This window comes from Blennius ocellaris (assembly GCF_963422515.1).
Source record: "Blennius ocellaris genome assembly, chromosome: 17".
In the NCBI taxonomy this organism is placed as follows: Eukaryota; Metazoa; Chordata; class Actinopteri; order Blenniiformes; family Blenniidae; genus Blennius; species Blennius ocellaris.
In genome coordinates, this window is record NC_137666.1 from 7125573 (window position 1) to 7148635 (window position 23063).

A 23063-nucleotide genomic window follows, 5' to 3' on the forward strand; every position below is an offset into this window, starting at 1 on the left:
ATCATTCTCACAGCAGAGCCACTTTTGACAACATGTATAGATACGGTGGATGATTGATCACAGCTCGGTAACAGTTCTGAGGAGGTTTGGCTGCGGACTGGTGGACATTGGCATTAACAGTTTGCCTGTTAATGCTGGAAATGCTCTGAGAGCACTAGCTTGATGCTGTGAGACTGCAGCGCAAACCCTCACTGACCGTGGACACTCTGGCACTGGGGGCGTCTCCACTCTGCCGCCACACTCAAGACACCAAATGAAATGTGAAAAGGTGGCCGCGGAGAAGCAGTTCCTCCACCCGTCAGCGCGCGCCGGCTCTTGACCCTCCGACTCCCGCCTGACTCCACTCCCGAGCAATTCCTGCAGCTCTTTAAAATGCAGTCAGACAATCTCGTCCAGTCTCCGCAGCTCATCCCTGCTTGCTTGTGAAAACTTCGCCTGTCACACTCTGTCCTTCCACTCAACTTTCCATTGAATCTGCTTCGATTTAGGACTTTGTGAACTGAAGCAATTAGATATGTGAGGCCATGCAAAGACATTGACGCTCAAACTGAGCTTGTCTTTGATGTATCCCTGTTGGGATTTTTGCAAACTTCCAATCATTATTGGATAGTGTCAGTCTTAACCTGCTGCGGAAGATAGTGTGGACAGAAATTATGCTGCGGGTGAAGACAGTCAGTCTAATTAAAAAATGACATTTTTGACCAGAAATAACACTTTCAGGGAGGGTTTTTTTCCCCCCTTCCAAACTTCATAGAAACTTTTGAAATTGATAGAAGCCCTGCTTATATTGCACTCATTTGGTGCTTGCTGTCATTCGCCGAGGCTCCAGAGGTTCACTCGCAGATCAAGTGGGAATTTTTGACACCGGTGCTTTCAGGATTTAGAGATGATTTCAAAAGGATGGATTCATGAAAATCGGCCCGGGCTGTTCTATTTCCTAAGTGTGTACATTTAATGGCCTTTCCTCTCTTTTAAAGGCTTGAGCCATAATAACTTCCGCTGAATCAATACTCATATTGAGGATGCCGGACTCAGTCACACATCTTTAACTTGTTTTGATCAAATAACACTGCATATGGCCGCGATTGTTTTATTTATATTTCCTGAGAGAGTGACAGTCCTGAGAGGTGTCTGTTTGACACTTGGTAGTCGGTGTGTCCTAAGCAACTGCATATCTCACCATTGTCTAAAAATAGTACTACCCCCCCTTTACTGCTCCTGAGCCTTTACTTCAAAGAGCTTTTTCCTTTTTTTTCCTTTTTTTTTTGCCTGTGATTGCGACACGCTGCTCCGACTATGGAGACCCAGCTCACGATGATCAATCAATTGTTTTTGTGAGTTTAATCAGAGCGGACCCCATGTACCTTCGTCTCAGAGTAAACCGTGCGATTAGTGTGACGAAGAGCATCGCGTTTTGTGTGCAAGTTTGCCATCATTGTGCAGACCTGCAGAGTTCAAGTTTGCCATGCGCTAACACAAGAGTTTCCATGGCGACGAAGTCTTGACACTACGGCTAAGTTTGAAATGTGGTCTTTGCTCTCAACAGTCTCTTATGACTTTCATATGTGAAACTGAAGCTGCTCAGAACACAACAACATCAATAATTAGTTGTTTTTTTTAAAACAACGGTTTTATAAACAAACACAATATAATTGAAAATGTAATTTGTTTTGTCAGTTTTCTTCCCTCACAGCATACGAACTCACAACCTTTTAACTGTAACAATTAAACAAAACAAAGAAAGCACAAGATAATGAATAGAATTATGAGAAAATTTTTACTTCAGTGTGTTCTATTTTTTTTTGGGGGGGGGGGGGGGGGTGGTGAATGTAACTCATGTGCAAAATAGTGGAGTTGAATCTCAGAAAAACCTTAAAAAATTAATTAATTGTGGCATCACATACACAATTTTCCTCGATAGTAACGGATGAACACCCACAAGCGTGTGTTGAGTTGCTTTTGTCACACTTGGTTCAGTTTAGTTTCAAGCATGATGTCTTTTTCTGGGGGGAGTGGATTTTCTAATTAATCTGCAGCCTCTGTTTTCACTGCCAGTTTGTTTCCAGGCTATTTGTGTTTGTATGCTGTTGGTGTTGATGATAGGCAGGATGAATGGATGGGAGGGTAAGTTGTTTCACCTCTGTTACTCTCGGGGTGTAATTTGTCATGGAAGCAAACGAGGAAGAGGAGTAGCTAAAAAAAAAAAAAAGACAACAACAAGTGGTAAAACAAAGACCATAAATGTTATCTGTGCAACTCTTTCATGCAGAGTGAAATCTTATGACAAGCAGCCAACCTCAGCCTGGTGACGTTATCTTTGTATGAGAGAATACAGGTTGTTAGATGGTGTGAGTTTAACCATGTGAAGTGTGAATAAGTCCAGATTAGGGGCTTTTAAAAGCAATAATTATGATAATTTTGTTGTACAAGTGGTCTGGGAAAGTACCTTACAGATCCGAGCATGATGATCATACTAGAGAGGTCCTAATCAAATCTCGGCTGCTTTTAAAATTGTTTTTAAATTGATTGGTGATCAACAAATTAAGCCAATCATCTCAGTCAATTTCTGTTTTTTTGTTTTTTTTATGACAGCTGTCATAATCTTTTTGTGACACGCCTCAAATTTCTCTCTAAGAACCCCAAGCGTAGCGGCATCACCAACACAGTCGCTGAAATGTCACGGGTGTGGAATTCAAAAACGGTCTGCAGTACCCGTGCTCACTCAATACAACCAATTTGATTCAACATCTAAAAACAGAGTTATTGCCTGTGTTCCACTGCAGTGCTGTTGTAAAAGCAGGTCTGAGAACTGCAGATGACTTTATCAATATACAGCCATCCTCAACACACTAGAGTAGTGATGTTTACCACGGTCCCAGAGAGGGTCTTTGTAGAGCAATCTGCATCCGGGGGAAAGAACAAGTCTGCTCATGCCATCTCAACAGTATGTCTCAAGCTTTGCCTCACTGGCACTGTTCAACAAACTCCATGACAACATACAAGATCATTTAAAACTGTCCGATCTGGAAACATGGAGACAGTCTATAGTCAGTATGAGAAACAAACCTGAGTGGAAAATCAACTAACCTTTTGACCAGAACAGCTCAAATCGTGACAACAACACCTAATTTATCTTGTTTGATTTATCGCCTGGCCAGTACAGACTGACCCAATGTGCTGGTTTCCCAACCTTGGTGGAGAAGTTTTGTCCGTCAAAATTAGATTCTCACATCTTAAAGAAAGATCCACTTTATCAGTGTTAAACATGATGATCTGAGTGTGATACTTTTCCTTAATAATTCATTGATCAGAGCGGCGGCACTGCCGCGAATCGCAAGATTTTACTCTCCAGTGAATAAGCTATCAGTTCTTGAGGTCCAATTTATACATAATGGGACCATAAGTGCTCGATTTTGATAACATTGCTCCAGTAAGTGAAAAAAAATAATCCTAAACACAAAGATCCATCCACAGCCTCCCATCTGAGGGGCTTTGGTGACTCTAATCTAGCATTTAGCATCTCTGATAATCTCTTTGGATTACAGACTATATAGAAAAGTGATGCAAAGTGGTTAAAATCGCCTGTAAATCTTCCCTCCACTTTGGCCTGAGCTGTGTGTGTAAGTGTGCAGGCACTGGAAGATATGTGACAGGGTCATATGTAATGCTGGCGAGAGGTCAGAGGTCATGGTAATAATAGTGACGAGAGAAGACAGGGAGGCCGTAAAGAAAATATCAGGGTGATCACAATGTGGCCGTTTTCACCTTTGTCTCACCAAAGTAGATTTATTCAGATTCAGGCTGTTCCCAGTTGGGGTCTTTTTTTTTTTTTACTGCAACTTGGAAAAAAAACACATCTATTGAAAAGATGTGGAATATTAATAATGTAGATGGGAATGAATAATTGACTCTGATGCTTCTGAGAAAGTCCTTGACTTCAAAGTTCAGTCCCCCAGTTTCCTTTCTGCCGTTTGTTCAGTGGGTTTGTCAAACACCTCGATGATTAGTTGTGTTTGCTGTGGCGCCACTGATGCCTGTGAGGTGGTTTGCCTCAGGGACAGAGTAATTTATTACAAACACTCATGTCACTGTAATTAAGTAGTAGTAGTAACTTGTGCATTCGTGAGGATTTTTTTTAAGTATTCTTCATCTCATGCTGAAGTGAAATTTAAACATGATCTACTTTCTTATTTCAGGTTGGTAATTAGTAATACTCAAACCATTTTTGACCCAATAACTTCATTTTTTAAACAGAAAGCATCCCTCTATGTTTTGTCTACTGTTTTTGTAACAATCTTTTTTTTTGTCAGAATTCTCAGAAAGGTGAATAAATGCAGTTATAACTAATCCTTTTAATAGTAACTAATAATTATTGAGTACTTTGTTCTCCAACTTCTTTGAATTGTACTTTTATTTATATCACTGTACCAAAAATAACTTAAAAGACGAAACATTTGATACAATTTCAGCAACAGTGTAATTTTAATATCATTTTCATTTGGCTGAGAAAAACACTTTGAATATATACTTTTTATGCAGGAATATCATATTAAATACTTGCTATTAACAATGCAAATACATAATACCCTTTATTATTGCAACCGTATAGCAACCTTCAAAATCTATATTTGCCATGTGAGAATGAAAGTTTGGAGAAAGTAATATTTCTGAAGTGCCTGAAGAATGACAAATGCAACGATTCATTCTCATTGATAAATTCAGTGAAGAGCTCCCAAAAGGCCAAATAAAGACATGAAGCTGAAAATGGTGAAGACTATTCAACTAAAACTTTCATTCAGTTCCACTCAGGTAAACTCATCAACAAATTAATTTTTCGTACAACTGGGAAAACGTTTCAGGTATTTTGCCAAACAACATAAATATTCATTTCCCAAACCTAATGAACCGAAATTTGGAGAAATATATATATATATATATATATTTTTTTTTTTAACTGACAGCAGGATGAATCATTCAAATTTTGACTAGTCTGATTTCCTGTGATTAAAAAATACGGAATTAAACTATTTTTGTTACAAGTTGATTTAACACAGATTAAGAGAAAAATGAACAATATGTCCATTGACACAAGACAAAGAGAAGAAACATACAGTATTTATTATTGTGATCACAATGTCTAATGTCTGATAGCTGCCAATGTCCGATCAAATTTCCTGTTTATACAGTGTCAGTGATTCATATAGGATCGTTGCTGCATGGTTTTATAGTCAGTTCTCTCCTCGCAGTGGGAATATCCCTCATTCTAGTCCAGGCTTGTAGAGGTTTTTTTTCTTTTTCTTTTTGTGTGTTTGTGTATGTGTGTGTGTGTGTGTTAGGTTTGCACGGTCTCCCGACGGGCGCATGAGCTTTTCTCCGGGCACTTCAATTTCCTCCCAGAGTCTGAAGACATACATAAGTAGGTTAACTGGAGATCTGCATTTCCCGAAGCTAAAACAACTTGTCCAGGATGCACTCTGCCTTCGCCCAAAGCCAGCTGGGATCAACCTCAGCCCCTTGAGACCTTCAGGAGAGAGATGAATGGATCCAGATAAACAAAAATAAAAAGAGCTTTGTTTGAATCTCTAGCGTGTTTACATGTTGGTTGTTGCGTTGTGAATTGCTATTTAAAGGCCAGGCCACAAGACTTCAGTACTCTTGACAGACAGCAGTGTGTTTCATGGTTTCATTGAGCGCCGGTTCTGCTTTAGTCTTGAATTTCTTTGGGGGTTTTTTTGTCCAGCTATGGTGAGTCAGATGTTCGTTAACACATCTGTTCTCCGCCAAATGCGTACAAGGCTTTGAACTAAATAAGTTCTTTGACTGTCAAATTGTACGTATGTTTTATCCTATGCATCACTTACTGTTCTCCTTATATTGTATTGTGAATAAAATATGTATTTATGGGAAATCGGTGCATCCCAACATTCTTCAAGGTTGCCTTCAGGTATAGAGTAAAGGTGAAAGTTTTTAGTCCGGGATTTGTTTTGTTTACCCGTCAAATATTATCGCTGCATTATTAATGTTGGGATTTTTGGAAACGTATGACTGCTCGTCTGCATCACAGCACATTAAAGGACACGAAGCTGTAGTTAAGGTGAGAACCCAGAGATGCATTTTTATAGGGTTTTTTTTTTTTTTTTGTGTGTGAAGCAAAGGCAATACAAATACTACTCACTACTGTAATATTACACAGAAGTTGTGCAGGTGGTAATTAATGCATCCACCTCTCTGCTGCTGTCAAGTTACAGAAGGGAAGATGGGCAGAATATCGTGAATGTCGGAAACCGATTGATGCAATTTTAAATGCAGCGGACTCTCCCATTTTCACATTAGTTAAAATGTGCTTTTCGTCATGATGAAATCTTCTTTGGCAGGTCCTGCAATCCCTGTTGGAGTGGATGTTCAGGTGGAGAGTTTGGACAGCATCTCTGAAGTTGATATGGTAAGAAAAACTCTGTGCTTCTCGAGAGATGGAGAAAGATGAAACGCGACTTACTGCTCTTTTCTTGTTTACTGCATAAAATGGTCATAAAACGTGATCCCATGTGCATCGAAAATCCAATTATAGACAAACGCAATGCGCTCAGCCTTATACTATACAAGCAATTCTAGTATTTCATTCGTATTCACTGCACTGTGCTGCGAGAGTAAACCTTTAGGCTAATGACTCCCGAAAGGGTGAACAGTGCAGTTAGCAAACATGAGGTCCAATCAATGAAACTGCATTTGAGCCAAGAGTGGAGTTTCGTTGACCTTTAAAAAAAAACAACCAAAAAAAAGACTTTTTCAATTAGCTATTCAGACGAAGCATCTGCTGATGTGCGTCGTAAAATAAGGGCTTGGTGTTAATGAGAGGACTCCACAGTGGATCCTTCCACATTACTGCGACTCTGACACATTGCTGTAACACAGGGCTAAAAGATCGCCTCATACTAACATGCTAAAATCGTCTCCACAGTATGGTGGAGGGAGCATCATGATTTGGGGCTGCTTTTTGCATTGGAGCCTGTACTGTTTGCCCAACTGGGAAAAACAAATACAATTCCATGTTCATTATTGTTTTCTTCAGTGTGTTGAGTATCCATAGGACGGTAAGCTTAATTATAGAATTAACCTGCGAGTTATAGGAAAATCTTGGTAGAACTTTTTGCTGCAGAAAGATTGCACTATCACAAATCCATTCTTAGCTTCTGGCAATAGCGTGAAAGTTTCATGGCTGCCAAAACAAACAAGGCCTAAACGATTCCAAATTTTAGGGTTATATCCTGTCTTGGATATTGTGCTGATGGAGCTTGGATTCAAATTAAATGTTTGGTTTTTTTTTTTTTTTTTTTTTAACTTTACAAGGAAATCTTTTCCCACTTTGACTTTTACATCGGAGCAGGAACAAGGTTGTCAACTTGTATTGATTTTGTTTCACTTGTGCATCTTTTTCCTCTTTTCAATGCCATGACAACTCGTCCAGCAGTTCTGCTCAGGCTTGTTTTTCTCCTGCTGGCTGTTTGTTTCTGCAGTTCACCCACCTCAACAACCGATGCATTCAGTTAGATTAGATTCATGAAATGTTTCAGTGCCCCTTCTATCTAAGCTGACCATGAACCCACCGTAACCTGAACTCTTGTAAATGTCAACACATCATATTGCTGTATTGAGCCAGTGATTTCTGACAGCGCTGTAGTTGTGTTAAGCCTTTAATTCCTCTGAAGTTGGCTCTGAGAGTTGGATTTTAACAAAGAGAATATTATACGATTTGTTTGATTTAATTGTTTGTGCCACTTTGGATTTATCTAGAGTTTGATTGCTGAAGTATCAACTTTAGCAATCAAAGTTGAACAGCATGTAACACTGTTATTAGTAAAAAAAAAAAAAAAAAAATAGTATACACACTCTTGTTGCACAGTTCAGCAGATCAAAAACAGACCATTGGAGCTGCTAATGCTCGATCATCACAGCATCATCTGCCCATGATGCATTGGTGTAGAAATAGGAAACTGTATAGTAATTACACTGCGACTACAAAACAGTACATTGCTTAAGTGGTTTCCAAAAAACTTTACGCAATGTGACTACATGAAATGATTCTTTCTGAATGGATTTGGCAATTCCTGACAGATAGAAGCTTTTTCTGTCCAGCTCGGCGTTTTCTCCTCCTCGACTGCCCCACTCTCCTGCGGGGTCCCCCAGGGATCTAATTTAGGCCCCTTACTTTTTTCTTTGTGCATACTACTCCTGCGGTCCACTTTGAAGAAGCACGATATTTCCTTTCATGGTTTTGCTGACGATGTCCACGTCTACTTGCCAATTAGACCCAATTCTGCAGGATCATGACAGCCACTGCTCAACTGTTCAGAGGATTTAAAATCTTGGCTCGAGATTAATTTTCTTTGTCTCATGAATCAAAAACAGAGATTGCTGTTTTTAACTGGCCAGATCAACGAGCTGACTGTACCAGTGTTCTTGGCTCTCTGCAAAACTATAATCAACCCATTCAAAACGGGTGAAGGAGGTGATTTTTGACCGTGCTTTTAAAACTTGATAAAGAAATCAGTTCTGTTGCTAGAACTGGTTTCTTTCAGTTGGCCAAAGTCAAGTCCTATCGCCCACAACAACTTTGAGAGTCGTATGTGCCTTTATTACATCGAGATCGGACGACTGCAACTCCCTCTACGTTGGCCTTGACCAGGCGTCTCTCTGTCGGCTCCGGCTCGTACAAAATGCTGCTGCCTGACTTCTAACAGGGACAAAGAAACCAGAGCGCATCACTCCAGTTTTAGCCTCACTCCACTGGCTTCCTGTCTCTTTGAGAATACTTTTTAAGATTGCATTACTTGTAGATGTTAAATGGGTTGGCACTTTCTAATTTGAGGTTTTACATGCCCATCCTCCAGTTTTATCATAGAGTTCAGCTAATCAGATGGTCCTTGATGTTCCAAGAGTCCGGGACTGCACCCCGTCGGTGGAATCGCTTGTCCGTCCAAATTAGGACCACTTGGTCTCTTGAGTCCTTCAAGTGCCGACTCAACACACATATGTACTCTCTGGCTTTTAACACTAGCCGAGCGCTGAAACTGTGATATTGTGGCCTTGGTATTTCTTTTTTTTTTTTTTACCCTGCTTTCACACACAGATTGTTTTCTTTTTTATTACTTTTTGTGTGCGTGCATACAGTTTTTCCTGCAGCCTTCAATTAGATAGAGAAGAATAAGACTGAAAAGACATGAATAAAGAAACCTTTCACATATTGTGTGTGTGTGTGTGTGTGTGTGTGTGTGTGTGTGTGTGTGTGTGTGTGTGTGTGTGTGTGTGTGTGTGTGTGTGTGTGTGTGTGTGTGTCCCCATCAGGACTTCACCATGACCTTATATCTGAGGCACTACTGGAAGGATGAGCGTCTGTCATTCAGCAGCAGCACCAACAAAAGCATGACGTTTGACGGCCGCCTGGTGAAGAAGATCTGGGTCCCAGATGTCTTTTTTGTCCACTCCAAGAGATCCTTTATCCACGACACCACGACTGACAACATCATGCTGCGGGTCTTTCCTGATGGACACGTGCTCTACAGCCTGAGGTCTGTATTTAACCATCTCATTTATCATTACTGAGGTCAACAACTTGATTTTCTTTTGAGTACTGCTGGTGTTTTAATTTTTCAATTCAATTTATTCATGACCTTTCAAACTTAAAATTCTTAACTTTATATTGATTGAACCAGAACCCCGCCACATAGCATTCTCATACTTGTCCTTGCAAATAGCACTTTGTTTAAGTGCAGCATCACTAGAGCCAGTCCATAAAATTAAAACTTTATATAATCATCATAATCATCAGCATTCTCTTTCTGTTGCCTGTGCAGCATTAGTTGAAAGGTTCAAGGGGTCTTAACTTTGCAGAAAAGCCTGGCTCGCTGGAGGTTTTTTTCAGATTTCTTTCATTTAGTTCCGGTTTCTTCTACGTTCGGTTGCCAAGTTTGTACTTCAGCAGCTGGGATAGCCTCCAGCCACTCGACTCAGGATGAAGTGGATGTAGAAGATGCATTGCTATGCACAGTTTATGTCCTTCCAGTCTCTTATTACATGGCCATGGTCTCTTATTGCTTCTGGACAGAAACCTCAAGATCACAAAACAACTGCATGTGCTGCCATATTTAACTTCACAATAGTATTAAAATAATGCCAGTTAATGTTCATTAAACATAGCCAAGAGAACATTGAGCTGAAAATAGACATGTTGAACGTCATACAGTTCATCAACTCTTGCTGTGACCAATCTAGACGATAGCATGAAACACGTTTGTGATTGAATTTACATAATAAAATGTGATTATTTCTTTCATAGCGTCTTAACATTATTCGGCCATCTCGTGTGAGGTTTTCTTATTTCAGTTTAAATCACCTCGATGCTGTCGGAGCCGCAGGTAAATAGCCCAAAACACAGATGAGGGTCAGACAACAGGCAGGCATTAATGAAAATTATAATCCATGATAAGAATTCACAAAAGGCAGGATAAAGCCAAAACAATATGCACACATCTGAAGTGGGAAATGAGACACAGCTGGAACAATCAGGGGCAGAGATAATCAACATGTGGGAGGAGCGTAAGACCCCGTCCACACTAATAAGTCATAATATGAGGCAAACAGAGCAGCAATCGAAAAACACTGGGGACATTTGGTACACCATACTGGCATTTCGAAAACTGTACAGTTGCTCACTGTAAACAAACACACAATTGCCTCCTTTCTTGGTGTTTTTACTCTCGGTCTATTTCAGCGCCATCCAACTACCTGGCTGATTTCCCCCACGTTCCACAACGTGGGTTAGCTCGGAGCGCTGCGGGGGCTCAAATCTCACTTCTATTTAAAGCTTAATGTTTAAATGCTTACTTGCGCCTGTGGGCTATTGGTAAAAGTGCCCTGGTTTCACAATGGCATTCTGAGGTTTGCACTGAATACGAAAGCCAATAATGAGCCCTTGCAGGATTTAGCCCATTAACAGGCCAACAGCCATCAACAAACACTCGGAAATTCATCCAATGTGCGGTGAATGTTGTGGACGGAACAATTCTGATGTTTCCTGAAATGAGCAAAAGTGCTTCTCCAGCTTGTTCACATTTCCCAATGAGAACCTACATACACCATCCAGGTGCAAGAAGAATCTTATAAATATGCGTCTTTCTCTAAAGATATTCATGCATGACTGTACCCGCATGCTGGGTTTTCTCACTAATCAGACCAAAGTCAGAATGGGAAACAACAGCTGGATCATCACATTACTGAGCATCATCTCTCAAATACAAATGCATGAGTTACGTGGTTATTTATGAGTCCCAAATGCATAACTCTGAGACAGAGTTCAAGTAAAACATAGTTTACGGGCAAAACCAGGGTAGAATCCAATGCAATGCATAATAATCTGACATTTCATCCTAAAAAATAAAACAACTCGATAACACTCGATCAGACAACATGCAAGGCTTGGAGAGTTACAAGGCCAGGGAATGACTAAGACAAGCTGACAATTGACGACTGAGTACCTCACAGATATAGTCCAATAGAGAGTGTTGCCAACTTCTGGCAACTTTCTCGCAAAATCTGGCAACTTCCCAAATCGTCTTAGCAAAGCCGTGAGTGGCAAGTTTCGTAACTTTTCCTGATGTTTCAGAGACCGTGTTGTGAGAGCACGCATCGTTCTGCACAGCAGTGGGTGATTCAGGGAGCCTCTTCGCCGTGCTCAAGCATTCACAGTCCTCATTCAGTATTCTCTCCAGTCTGCAATCAGAGCAGTGGATGTTCACCGCTTCTTGCGCGTACTGCGAATGATACCCTCATATAAGAAGCTGACTGATCCTGCTACAGCTAAACCGGAAGTAGGCACCTGTTAGGAGAGTTGGTAAATTGAGAAGCAAACACCAGCCACAATGAGAAGCATGACTTGGATTATAAACTAGATCGCAGGTCTGCAACCTTTGTGACCAGAAGAGCCATTTTCGCAGCTTCACACCAAATACAGATCGTCTGCACTCACAAAACGAGTTAAACCTTGAGAATTTAAACAACTCGTAGCTTTGTGTGTTTAGTTTATTTTCTATATATGCAAAAAAAGGATCTTGTGTAGCATTTTCTAATGTGCACAACTATAACATTACATAACATAATTTCAATTGCAATTTATGTGGCCGTTTTTATTAGTTACATCTTTATTTCAACATTTGAATGGATTTAGCCATTTTATCTATTTTGACTCTTTCAGCTATTTTGCTTGTTTTTTTTCTCCCTTTTTACCTTATTTTTTTTAAGCTGTTTTACAAATTTCAGTCGTTTTAGCAAATTAAGCAATTTAAGTGACTGTAGTTGTTTTTAATTGTGTTTAGTGATGTTAGCTATCCCAGCTAAGTTTGTAGTTATCCTAACCCTAACTGTTTTGAACTGGACCTTGGTGAATAATTTTTTTTTTTTACTACTTTAACAATTTCTGCAGCAATTTTACTATTAATTCAGTTTAAAAAAAAATTTCAGCTAGACTGACAACCCAAGACAGACAGCTGCTAAAAATCTGACGTGACAGTCAACAATACATGTCTGAAATCAATAGCCATAGCGTCGTGCCCATCATTAAGACAAGGTGAAGTGTTTTGTTTATTGAAAAGAGCAACGAACAGCAGGGGGTGGGTGGCCGGAGGTTGGGGTTTGGGAAAGCTGACAGGAATGCTCCAGGAGAATCCATGTCAGAGAAAGATAAGTGGAGCTGAATCCAACAGCCAAGTAGGCGGGAGGTTTGGGGAGGTCTGTCGTGTTGCAGGAGTGCAGCAGAAGCAGGAATTGCACTGTTTACTGTTGATCTGTCTCAGTGTTTGGAAGCCAGTGCCACAACCCGTAGCCTATTTTTAGATTTGGAGTCATTGTATGCTGGGCTGTGAATGAGAGACACTCCGAAGTGTCCTTGAATGCCTCTGAATAGACTCGCAGATGGAGCTTCTTCTGCTGCTAATGCTACATGAGGCCAATCCTTTGTTGCGCCTCTCTGCAGAGAATTATTTGCTGTTTGTGACATGCTTTAACAAACTCTTATAAATCCCAATATCCTACATATCCAAAGGGTTACACAGTTCATGACGCAGCAGATCTTACTTATACAAAAGTCATTGCATTGAAATTCAGTCACATTTGTCTGACGTCTACATCTCCTGAGATGCATTATCACATAATCGCGACTAACAACATGAAGTTAAACCCTCCATATGGCCACATATTAGCACAAATCCCTCCTCTGGAAAGGACATATGTAAGTATGTAAGATTTATTCTTTTAAGTTCTAAAATGAAGAAACACGACAATGCCAACAGCCTGGTAGAAACAAGCCCTCTTTTCTTTTTCGTGTGTGTGTGTGTGTGTGTGTGTGTGTGTGTGTGTGTGTGTGTGTGTGTGTGCGTGTGTGTGTGTGTGTGTGTGTATAGTTTAAGCATGCAGATGTAGCTTATGTAATGGTTAGAACAATAACAATATAAAACTGAAATATGGTCATCAACCGTTTATTGGGCAAGAGAGCATATTTATTAACTTCCTCATTCCTTTCTGTAGCCTCCAAACTAATAACAAGTTACTGAACCATTAATTTAATATATTGTCCTGTCTTGAGAAAGTCATAAAAATTACAATTTGAAATAGCCTTGAAATACCAGTGTAGAAACCTTTAATTTCTAAGTACTCTAATGAGTGCCCCATAAAGTGTTACATCGATGTAATCGCCAGAGCAATGACATTTAATTTGTATGTGCATTGATGATACATAGCGTTATGACTTAGGTTGATAAGAAACATTTTGTCCTTAAACTGGTGTTTTAGAGGTATAAAAAAAAGGGGGGGAAGCGTAAGGCAGCGCCAGTGGGGAATTCTGGTTTGTAGTGATCCGCAACGATCAAGAGACGCTCAAAGCTATCAACAGGATCATTTGCAGACGAGGCTCAATGGTGCATGTGGTCCTCTGGAGGCCTCACTTTTCTGTTTTCTAACATCTTGGTGGTCAGAGAGTCCAGGATTCAATGTGTGGTTCGGCGTTAAAAGAGGATCTACAATATACATCCCGATGTTGTGTCGATTCTACACAACATCAGTCAGTCATGATGTCATGGCTGATCAGTGTATATTGAGTAATGAATCAAACTGCTTTAGACTTTGTTTGTGTGTGCGCACATCCGACGTTAGATAATGTTATCTAATAGATAATCACATCGTTCTCGGCGAGGAAGCCGAGTCTGTGCAGGGGAGCGGAGCGGATAATGCGCGGTGCCGAAGCAAAGCGAGGGAGGATCTGCAGTCTCAGACTCCATCAACCACATTACATATAGATGCAGAGAAATTATGACAGCTCATAGCTGTCACATATCATGATTCATGAGGAAGCGTTGCAGTGGTCACTGTTGAAAGCGGCTGAAGAATCACTGTAGAAAACTTCCAGGATCAAAAAATGTATTTTAACCTGATGTTATGTTTACACTGTTCTCAAATGGACATTTACTATTTCTTAATGCTTTATTTTAAAGTGTTTCCAGGGTCTTTGTAATGCGCTTTGAATGGCCTTGTGTCTGAATGGTGCTACATTTTCTTTTTCAATTATCTCACTAAATGTGGATGCAATTGTTCTCTCACTGTGTGTGTGGGTGTGTCTGTTGGTTTGTGTGCGTTTGTGAACAGGGTGACGGTGACAGCAGCCTGTAACATGGACTTCAGCCGCTTTCCTCTGGATTCTCAGACCTGCTCACTGGAGTTGGAGAGTTGTGAGTCAACTCCTTCATCCCGTGATTCGAAATGTCTAAAAGTGCTGTTATTAAGTTTTCTGCTTGAAAAAGATGCACCCTTATAATTCTCATGTGGAGCGCAACGTGGCAATGGGTTGATGAAATGGCTTCCCATAGAATTTAGGATTCTGCCATTTATTTGGTCGGTTCTGGATTTGGGTTTGCGGTATTATATGTACTTGTAGTTGACATTTTCCCATTTAATTGGATATGCAACATCGCAATATGTTTAATGCTGCTTGTGGCAGACCATTTCATCACAAGTTTCAATGGTTAACCTGCAGACAATTCCAGTTCATGGTGTATAGGCTGCTACAATAGTAATTTGGTCAGAAGAAAGATTTGAATAACATTTTAAAAAAAAACAGACACGGCTGTACAGTGCATATGCACAAAGACACACACACACACCCAGAAGCACTGAAACAAATGCGCAAAAGAGGTTAATTCCAGCGAGTCATGCAGAGGAAGGAGCACTACTTCCTGGCAGAGACACAGTCAGGCCAGACAGCAACTGTCCATAAATGCTCTTAATAAAAAATAAATAAATAAATAAATAAAAGGGAAGTACAAGTTTCACAGTTAATCCTGCTAAATGCTTACAAAAATAGCAAATGAATTAAAACCTGGAGGACGCAGCACTCACTCAATTACGATCTGTTCAGAGCCAGAGCGCAGCAGAGGAAGGAGGAGGGGAAAAAAACACATGGAGGTAAATACTGGGGGGCAAAAAAAAAAGTAGCAATGGCAAAGTCCTCAAGCCGTTTTTACAGAGTTAGAGTCTGGCTTATTTTAGCTGCCAGCATTTCCTATTATTCCTCTGTGGGTCATGATAACTTTGTGCTGTTGTAGAGATTGAGGGAGAAGATGAGTCACAGAAAACAGCATGGGAACAGTATATCAACAACAGCCCCCCTGGGATTTCCCAAAATACATGTTTTTCTTTTTTCTTTTCTTTTTACAATGCTATTTCCAAGAGGTGCAAGTTATAATCTGTAGTTATCTTAGCAGTGGCGACAGACTGAGGAGGTACGTTTGTTGAAAACAGCGGGACAGCGTAGCACAATTGTACTTTTACTTCAATGCTGAACAGTCTGAACTGGACAGATGCAGCATTGCTGTATTCACAATGCAGAATTTACATAAACTACTCTGCCCTGTAAAAATGATTCTTAAGAAAGCAATGCAATCCTCCTTTAGAAAATGTTTTCCTTATGAGAAAATGTGTATTTGTGAGTTGGAAAATATGTGCTGTAATATCGTGAAAGGTATTTTAATATTAGCTATAAAATCTTATCAACATGTATGTAAAGCCTGTAAAACTTAGTGTATTTGTAGAACTACGTTTGCTTGTCAACATATTTGAAGCAACTTTCTTTTCTTTTTGATCAAGCTGTCCTTTTTATGCTTACATGCATTTCACATGTTGAATGGACATTGAATGACATTCTTGAGGAAAAAAGGCATTACATTAGCACAATAAGATCCTCAAAATAAAAAAAATAGGTGATATGATCACCAAAATGTCCAAGATTGGTTTAAACTGTACACATCAAGTCACTCAAAGATGATTTCCTTACCATCACCGGTTGTAGCTGCAGCACAGTTGCACTGACCAAACCTTTTTACGTCTTCGATTGAAACTGTCTAACTTTATTATGGCCTTTATTCAAACGTAAGCAATTTCACATATACACATCCAGAAGTAAGCACATTTTGTGAGCAGTTCATGCAGAAAACCAGGACATTTCTGGAGACTGGCGTCCATGTCAATGTCTGAATGTCTCTCTGTCTATGACCTGTGATGGACTAATGACCTGTGCAGGGCGTACCCTGCTGTAGCCCTGCTGTAGTCAACTTTCACAAAGCGACATAGAAAATGGATGATAAGCCACCACATCGCTTAAAAACACCTCTCTGATCGGCTGATTCCAGTAAAATACCTGAGGCATCAGAGGCAGGAAACTGAAAAGCCAGCAATGAGTTAGGATGAGAGATTGCAGATTTTATCTTTTTTTTTTCTCCCTTCATTTTCTCGACATCAAAGATTTTCCTGAAGATTTAAGGACTGTCGTCCATTATGGACACTAATCAAATACTGCCGAACGCAGAGATAAAAGTAATAACTCTCACTTAACACTTTTCAAAGCAGACCAGAGGATGAGTGCAGGGACATATTTTTCAGAGAGTATGTGATAGAAATCTAAATGAAGCTATTAATAGTGACTAAAAATCAATGCGGTGTCATACAGTGCTCTAAAGCTCACGTTTATTGAATGTTTGCCCGCAATAGAGAGACCATACAGTAATTTGGATTATGCAAAACTTACTGACACATATAGATTCAGGTTGGCATTTTGAGGGATACAATAGCTAGAAATGGATATAAAAAGGTAATAATGGCAAAAAAAAATAACATGTCTTTAACAGCTAAAACAACAATAACGAAAGTCACTTTAAAGGGCTAAAACAGCTAAAATGACCAGAAGTGAAACAGCTGAAACATCTAAAATGGTCTAATCAAACTAGTTCAAAATGATATATAGTGCCTACAGAGTAAGGAAACGTCATGAATGCAAACCTAAGAAGCAGTTTTTTGTATATATAACAAATTCATATGTATAACTTGATGTTACCTCATTTTAAAGGCTGAATATATTTTGATGCTCCAGATAAATTTCATTTGGTGGAAAGTGGCAAAAATGGCTTCTTTTTTTTCCCATCAAGTTGCACACCCTTGCTTGACACCATGCATAATATACACACTGTTCGAAAACTACCAGGAAGCAAAGGACCGAAGCTTCACAGCCGCATACAGTACAAGTCATGACAGTTGTCTCCATGTCTTCTGCAGCATGACCTTTCACAGACAGAATTCACCTCATTTGTAACACGAGTTTCCCACTGCTCTCCAAAACAGTAAATTTAAAGTGAAAGAAAAGAGGCCGAGGCATTTATTCATTGCACACTGTCCAATTTCTCCAAATATCTACAGCGATAAAATCAATTTAAGTGTGGTTGTCTGAGTTATAGGTGGGTTAAGCGGAGGGAGGTGGCTGATAAATGAAGGACAAAGTGGCAGGGTCTAAAATAAGAGGAGAGGTCATATGCATGAACACAATTTAGCTTGAAAAATGATTAAAAGAAGACACTATAAACACATCATCCGAAAACAAGCCTTGATAAGGAGATTAAAAGACAAGAATGACATTGAACACACGAACCCTATTTGTAACACAAATCCGTAGGATTTTATTATATATATATGCATACTGAGAGTTAATTTTCTGTGGATCACATTTTCATACATTTTTCCCACCATGTTTTGTATGTATGTGGATTTTCAATCATATATTATCGCACATATTTGTGTGTGCAATGAAAATATCTCTGTTAATGTATTTGCTATAAAGGAGATGTCGGATGAATCATCAAATTACATTTAAATCGTCAAGTTTAAGTCTGAATCTGACAATGGATTTGGTTTAATGCTGGGGTTTTTTACGTGTTTTTTTTTTTAGATGCCTATACAGACGAAGACCTGATGCTGTACTGGAAGAGTGGTGACGAGTCCCTCAGCACTGATGATCGTATCTCCTTATCACAGTTCCTCATTCAGAAGTTTCACACAACATCTCGCTTGGCCTTCTACAGCAGCACTGGTACACACACACACACACGCACACGTCTACACACCAATCTCGATTAACTACTTTCTAAATTAATTCACATGCCCGGGATCCAATGTCTGGGACGTGTAATGAAAGTCTTTGTTTTCTCATGACGATTGGAATATTTGGGATTTATCTCTCTGAGCTCTGCCAGAATTGGTAAATAGCTTGATCGCATTAAGCGTGTCCAGTGTTGTTTGGAATCCTGTGGCTGCACAGACTTCAACAGTCATCAGCTAATATTGTCTCTATATGGTGGCATGTTAGGTGAGCTCGGTTGTTTGTTTGTTTTTTTTGTTGTTGTTGACAAATTGTCTCCTGACCCTGATTTTTCTGAAGATATTCTATCAAACCTTTATAGTTAAAAAATATATGTGGAAACGAATGTGTATCTTCATTTATGTAGGTATTTGTGCTCAATATTTGTTTGCAATGACATGTGTTAAGCACCATTCAGATTGGTATCTACCCAAATATGTATGTTTGTTTTTAAACTTTTAGCCTGTAATTAGACCTGTGCATATATAATCCAATTTCTGCATGTGTAATTTGTCTATCAGGATATATAAAGGTCTCTGTCTTCATTTCCATCTCAGGCAGACCCCTCAGTCAACTGCATTTTTACAAGTGGATTGTAATACCAGATTGCAATATCCAAGTTTGCTTAACCCTCAGTGTGGACTGGCAGGCTTTCTGATGTCGGGCAGCATATTGTTTTGTCTCTACAGTGCTCAGTAGCGTTTTCGAAGTGCTCAGTTATTATAAAAAGTGACCAAAATTACCAGACTTAAGGCAAAAAACAAAAAACAAAAACAAATCCAGCTAACTGAGGTGAAGATGAGACATTTATAGGTCCAGTTATACATGCACCCATTTCACAAACCAATGATATCACAGATGCAGATTTTTTTTTTTTTTTAAATCATGCATACACAAAAATGACTACACATGCACACTTTTTCCAAATATTTGCAGACATATTTAAATCTGCAAGAACAATTCATTAAACACACCAAGATCTGTTTGCTTACAACTGTTCTTGAATTTGCGTGGTGTCAGCGAGCTTGACCTCAACGTTGTGTCGGGTGCATTCGTTGTACAAGAAAAGGCATCTTCATACATTTTGGATGTTTTTTGGGGGTTTTTTTTTTTGTCCCATCAGTATCTCCTTTATTGAAGCTGTGAGTGCTCCGCCATGTCTGAGCGTGTCTCTTGCTGTTTGCAGGCTGGTACAATCGTCTCTACATCAACTTCACGCTGCGACGCCACATCTTCTTCTTCCTGCTCCAGACGTACTTTCCCGCCACGCTCATGGTGATGCTTTCATGGGTGTCGTTCTGGATTGACCGCCGGGCTGTACCTGCCAGAGTTTCCTTGGGTAAAAGAGACATTTCGAGAAAAAAAGAAAGAAAGAAAACAAACCTTTGAAGAGACGAGCCCGGGGAAAATCTGTCTGTGTGAAATGATGAAAGCCAACTGTGACATTTCTGCACCAATTGGGAATACACACATGCGTGCGTGTGTGATCACACAAACTCCCCGCCCTCTACCACTCTTGACTTTTCTTTTGAATTATTTTCTGTGTTGGGGCTGCGGTACTTGTCACAGACAGACATCTGTCTCCCCCCTCGCTGGGATCTTCTCAGTGCGCAACTCAATCACTCTCATTAAAGCTAGCTGTTAATATTAAACTTTTAACAGGAGCCTTTGAGTTTCTCTCTTTTTTTTTTTTATATTACAGCTTGAGTGAAGATCATTTCTTCTTGATATACACACTCATCAACCACCAACAAAATGTGAATACTGACAGCTTTAGTGAATCAAAGTTCTTGTTAAGACCTGCCACTGTGTGGGCTATTTAAGTTTCTGTTGATGTCACAGCGCAGTCGCATGTTTTTCTCAAAGTCAAGGATGACATCCACTTTAATCTTGTTTTACAAGAATAGGAACATTTCAAATTTTCCAAAACATATTTCTCTAATCTCCTGCTGTCACTTTCACTGCTAAATCAATCATAAAAAATAGCAATTATGTGGGAATACTGATAGGAGATGTAATTAAATTTAATGTAATTGGTTCCATTGGCCATCTATCCAAACACGCTCATTGATGTGACGCTGGTCTAGACTAAGACTTGTGAGACAAAACTCATGCAGAGGATGTTTATTGAGGCTTGTCGGTGAGGCAGAGGCTTGCAAACAAAAACGCAGTCCAAATGGTGATAAAAAAAACAAAGCCATAACCAGAGAAACTAAGCTGAAACCACAACGAATACCAAACAAGTTATGACATGACAAGAAATACTGGAGCAAGATGCCACGATGGGCAAACAGAGAGGACACAAAACACAAATGACAAAAAAAACTAACAAAAAAAACTGCAGCAGCCGAGACAGCAGACACTATTCTAAACAATACGAGAGAAGAAGGACCTTGGAAAAGCATCATAGTAGACATCTAATGACCTGACATGACTTGCTCTGGGATTGAATTATTTATTTCTATTATATAAATACATCATATTTAAATAAATAAATACAAATTTCAATCCCAGCTCATGTCACGACTTGGCCTGGGATTGACCTATGTATATATAATATGACTGAAATAACATGGTTTAACATATAACCGTTAATAAATGTGACCTGCACACGCCTCGTTCTTTTAAACTCGAGCACCTTGCAGGACGCCAAAAAGAAAAAATTTCCAACGTGACATCGTGTGTTTTGCACGCAGGCATCACCACCGTGCTGACCATGTCCACCATCATCACCGGAGTGAACGCCTCCATGCCGCGGGTGTCCTACATCAAGGCCGTGGACATTTACCTGTGGGTCAGCTTCGTCTTCGTCTTCTTGTCCGTGCTGGAGTACGCCGCCGTCAACTACCTGTCCACCGTCCAGGACCGCCGGGAGCGCAAAATGAGGGCGCGGGCGCGATCTCAGGTGTGTCTAAACCGCCAGTTGGTGTTGGGAACCACAAAAACGTCTGAGTACTACAAATTGGGCATCATTCTCCCCGGTCATGAGTCAAAGTAATGCCTTCAGCATACCTTTGTCTCAAAACATGTATTGACGCGTTTGATGACTTGGACTGTTTTTGTTTTTGTTTTTTTTTCCCTCACAAGGCTGTCTGAAGACAAACAAGAGATTAAGAGTCCTTGTAGAACAAAGAAGCATAGAAGTAATTAATATGGAAAGTAGCTTAAATTCAAACGCTCATCCCTGAAAGAAGTTCTGTCTGTATTAGTTAAAATATTGCAATAAAAAAAAAAGTTTTGAACACTAAAATAACTGCCTTATATTTGAACTCTCGTCAGATAAAGTATAAAAATACATTTAAAAAAAAGAAGAAAAAAACCCAAAGAAATAGATAAAGCAACTCTGCTATTATTCAAGATGTACTCATTTCATAAAATCTGCAGTCACAGGGAACTGATTCTATCAGGCAGATGTTATGTTTTTCTGAAATGTTTTAACAGAATGTGACATTTAAAAGCATCTCGTAAGCATATTTTATTAAAAATCTTAACAACATGTCAGATGTCGAAAGTAAGATACCTTCACGTTTCAGCCGTGGCTCTATCCTGCAACTTTGTCTTTTAACAAACTTGCACCTCCTCAATCTGTCTCGCCAGTCGCTGCCGTGCACCTGCGGCATCTCCCAAACGCGAACCATGACCATGCTGGACGGCACCTACAGCGAGGCCGACACCAACAGCCTGGCGGGCTACACCGAGGAGCCCATGGTGCCCGAGGAGGAGCAGGAGGAGATGCACGAGGTCCCGGAGAAGCCCGAGCACATGGTGGTGCACCTGTCGGTGAGCAGCGAGTCCACCACCACCAAGAAGAAGAAGAGCCTGCGGGCCCTGGACATCATCCAGAACACGCACGCCATTGACAAATACTCCCGGATGATTTTCCCCGGCTCGTACATCTTTTTCAACCTTATCTACTGGTCTGTTTACTGCTGAACAAAATCCTCCCGGGCCACACCTGAGACCGGATGACGTCAGCGCGTTTTTTTCCCGAATGCGCCCGTCGACGGGACAGGGCTGTGGACTGACGAGGACTCGGTGCTGCTGTGATCTGCGTCTGGCGGCCGTGGATCTCTAGATTTAAGGCCACAGACGGAGCCACAGACTAAAAAGAACTGCAGAGGAACTTTGGGGACTTCCTTTTGGATTTTTTTTTTTTTTTTCCCATCATGCAGCAATTTGAATGTTCTTAAATGTTCAACAAAAGAACTTTGAGTGGTGTTTTAAAATTCTATTTCTTTTTCTTTTTGTTTTTCGTTTCAATGAAAGTTGGAAACTTTTTCGTCCTCATCAGTGCTATTTCTCACACAAATGAAAAAAAAAGAAGAAGAAGAAGAAGAAGAAGAAAAAAAAAAGCTCTGCTTTTTGTATTTGAACTGTAACTTTTACAGGTAGTTATGAAGGTACGTTGTGTATAAGTTTGTCCATTGCTGTGAGGTACTCAGCTGACTGAAGTCTGTATCTATATCCATTGCAGTGACTCTCATACATCTTCAGGTTGAAGATTAATCGACTTAACTTACACGGACCGCTTGAAACTTTTCGAGATTTTCAAGCCTCCCCG

The 23063-nt window shown here is 40.0% G+C and overlaps 1 protein-coding gene across 1 annotated transcript in view; it reads left to right on the forward strand.

Moving 5' to 3' along the window:
* Nucleotides 1–22435, forward strand: part of gabrr2a (gamma-aminobutyric acid type A receptor subunit rho2a) — a gene marked incomplete at both ends in the record, with an annotated part of 42415 nt that extends 19980 nt beyond the window's left edge. The window contains 7 exons of the mRNA XM_080512435.1: nt 6375–6442; nt 9343–9566; nt 14689–14771; nt 18314–18454; nt 19689–19841; nt 21199–21407; nt 22100–22435. Coding sequence (XP_080368561.1) covers nt 6375–6442; nt 9343–9566; nt 14689–14771; nt 18314–18454; nt 19689–19841; nt 21199–21407; nt 22100–22435 — 1214 coding nt within the window. The remainder of the gene's footprint in view (nt 1–6374; nt 6443–9342; nt 9567–14688; nt 14772–18313; nt 18455–19688; nt 19842–21198; nt 21408–22099) is intronic.
* Nucleotides 22436–23063: the final 628 nt, after the last annotated feature.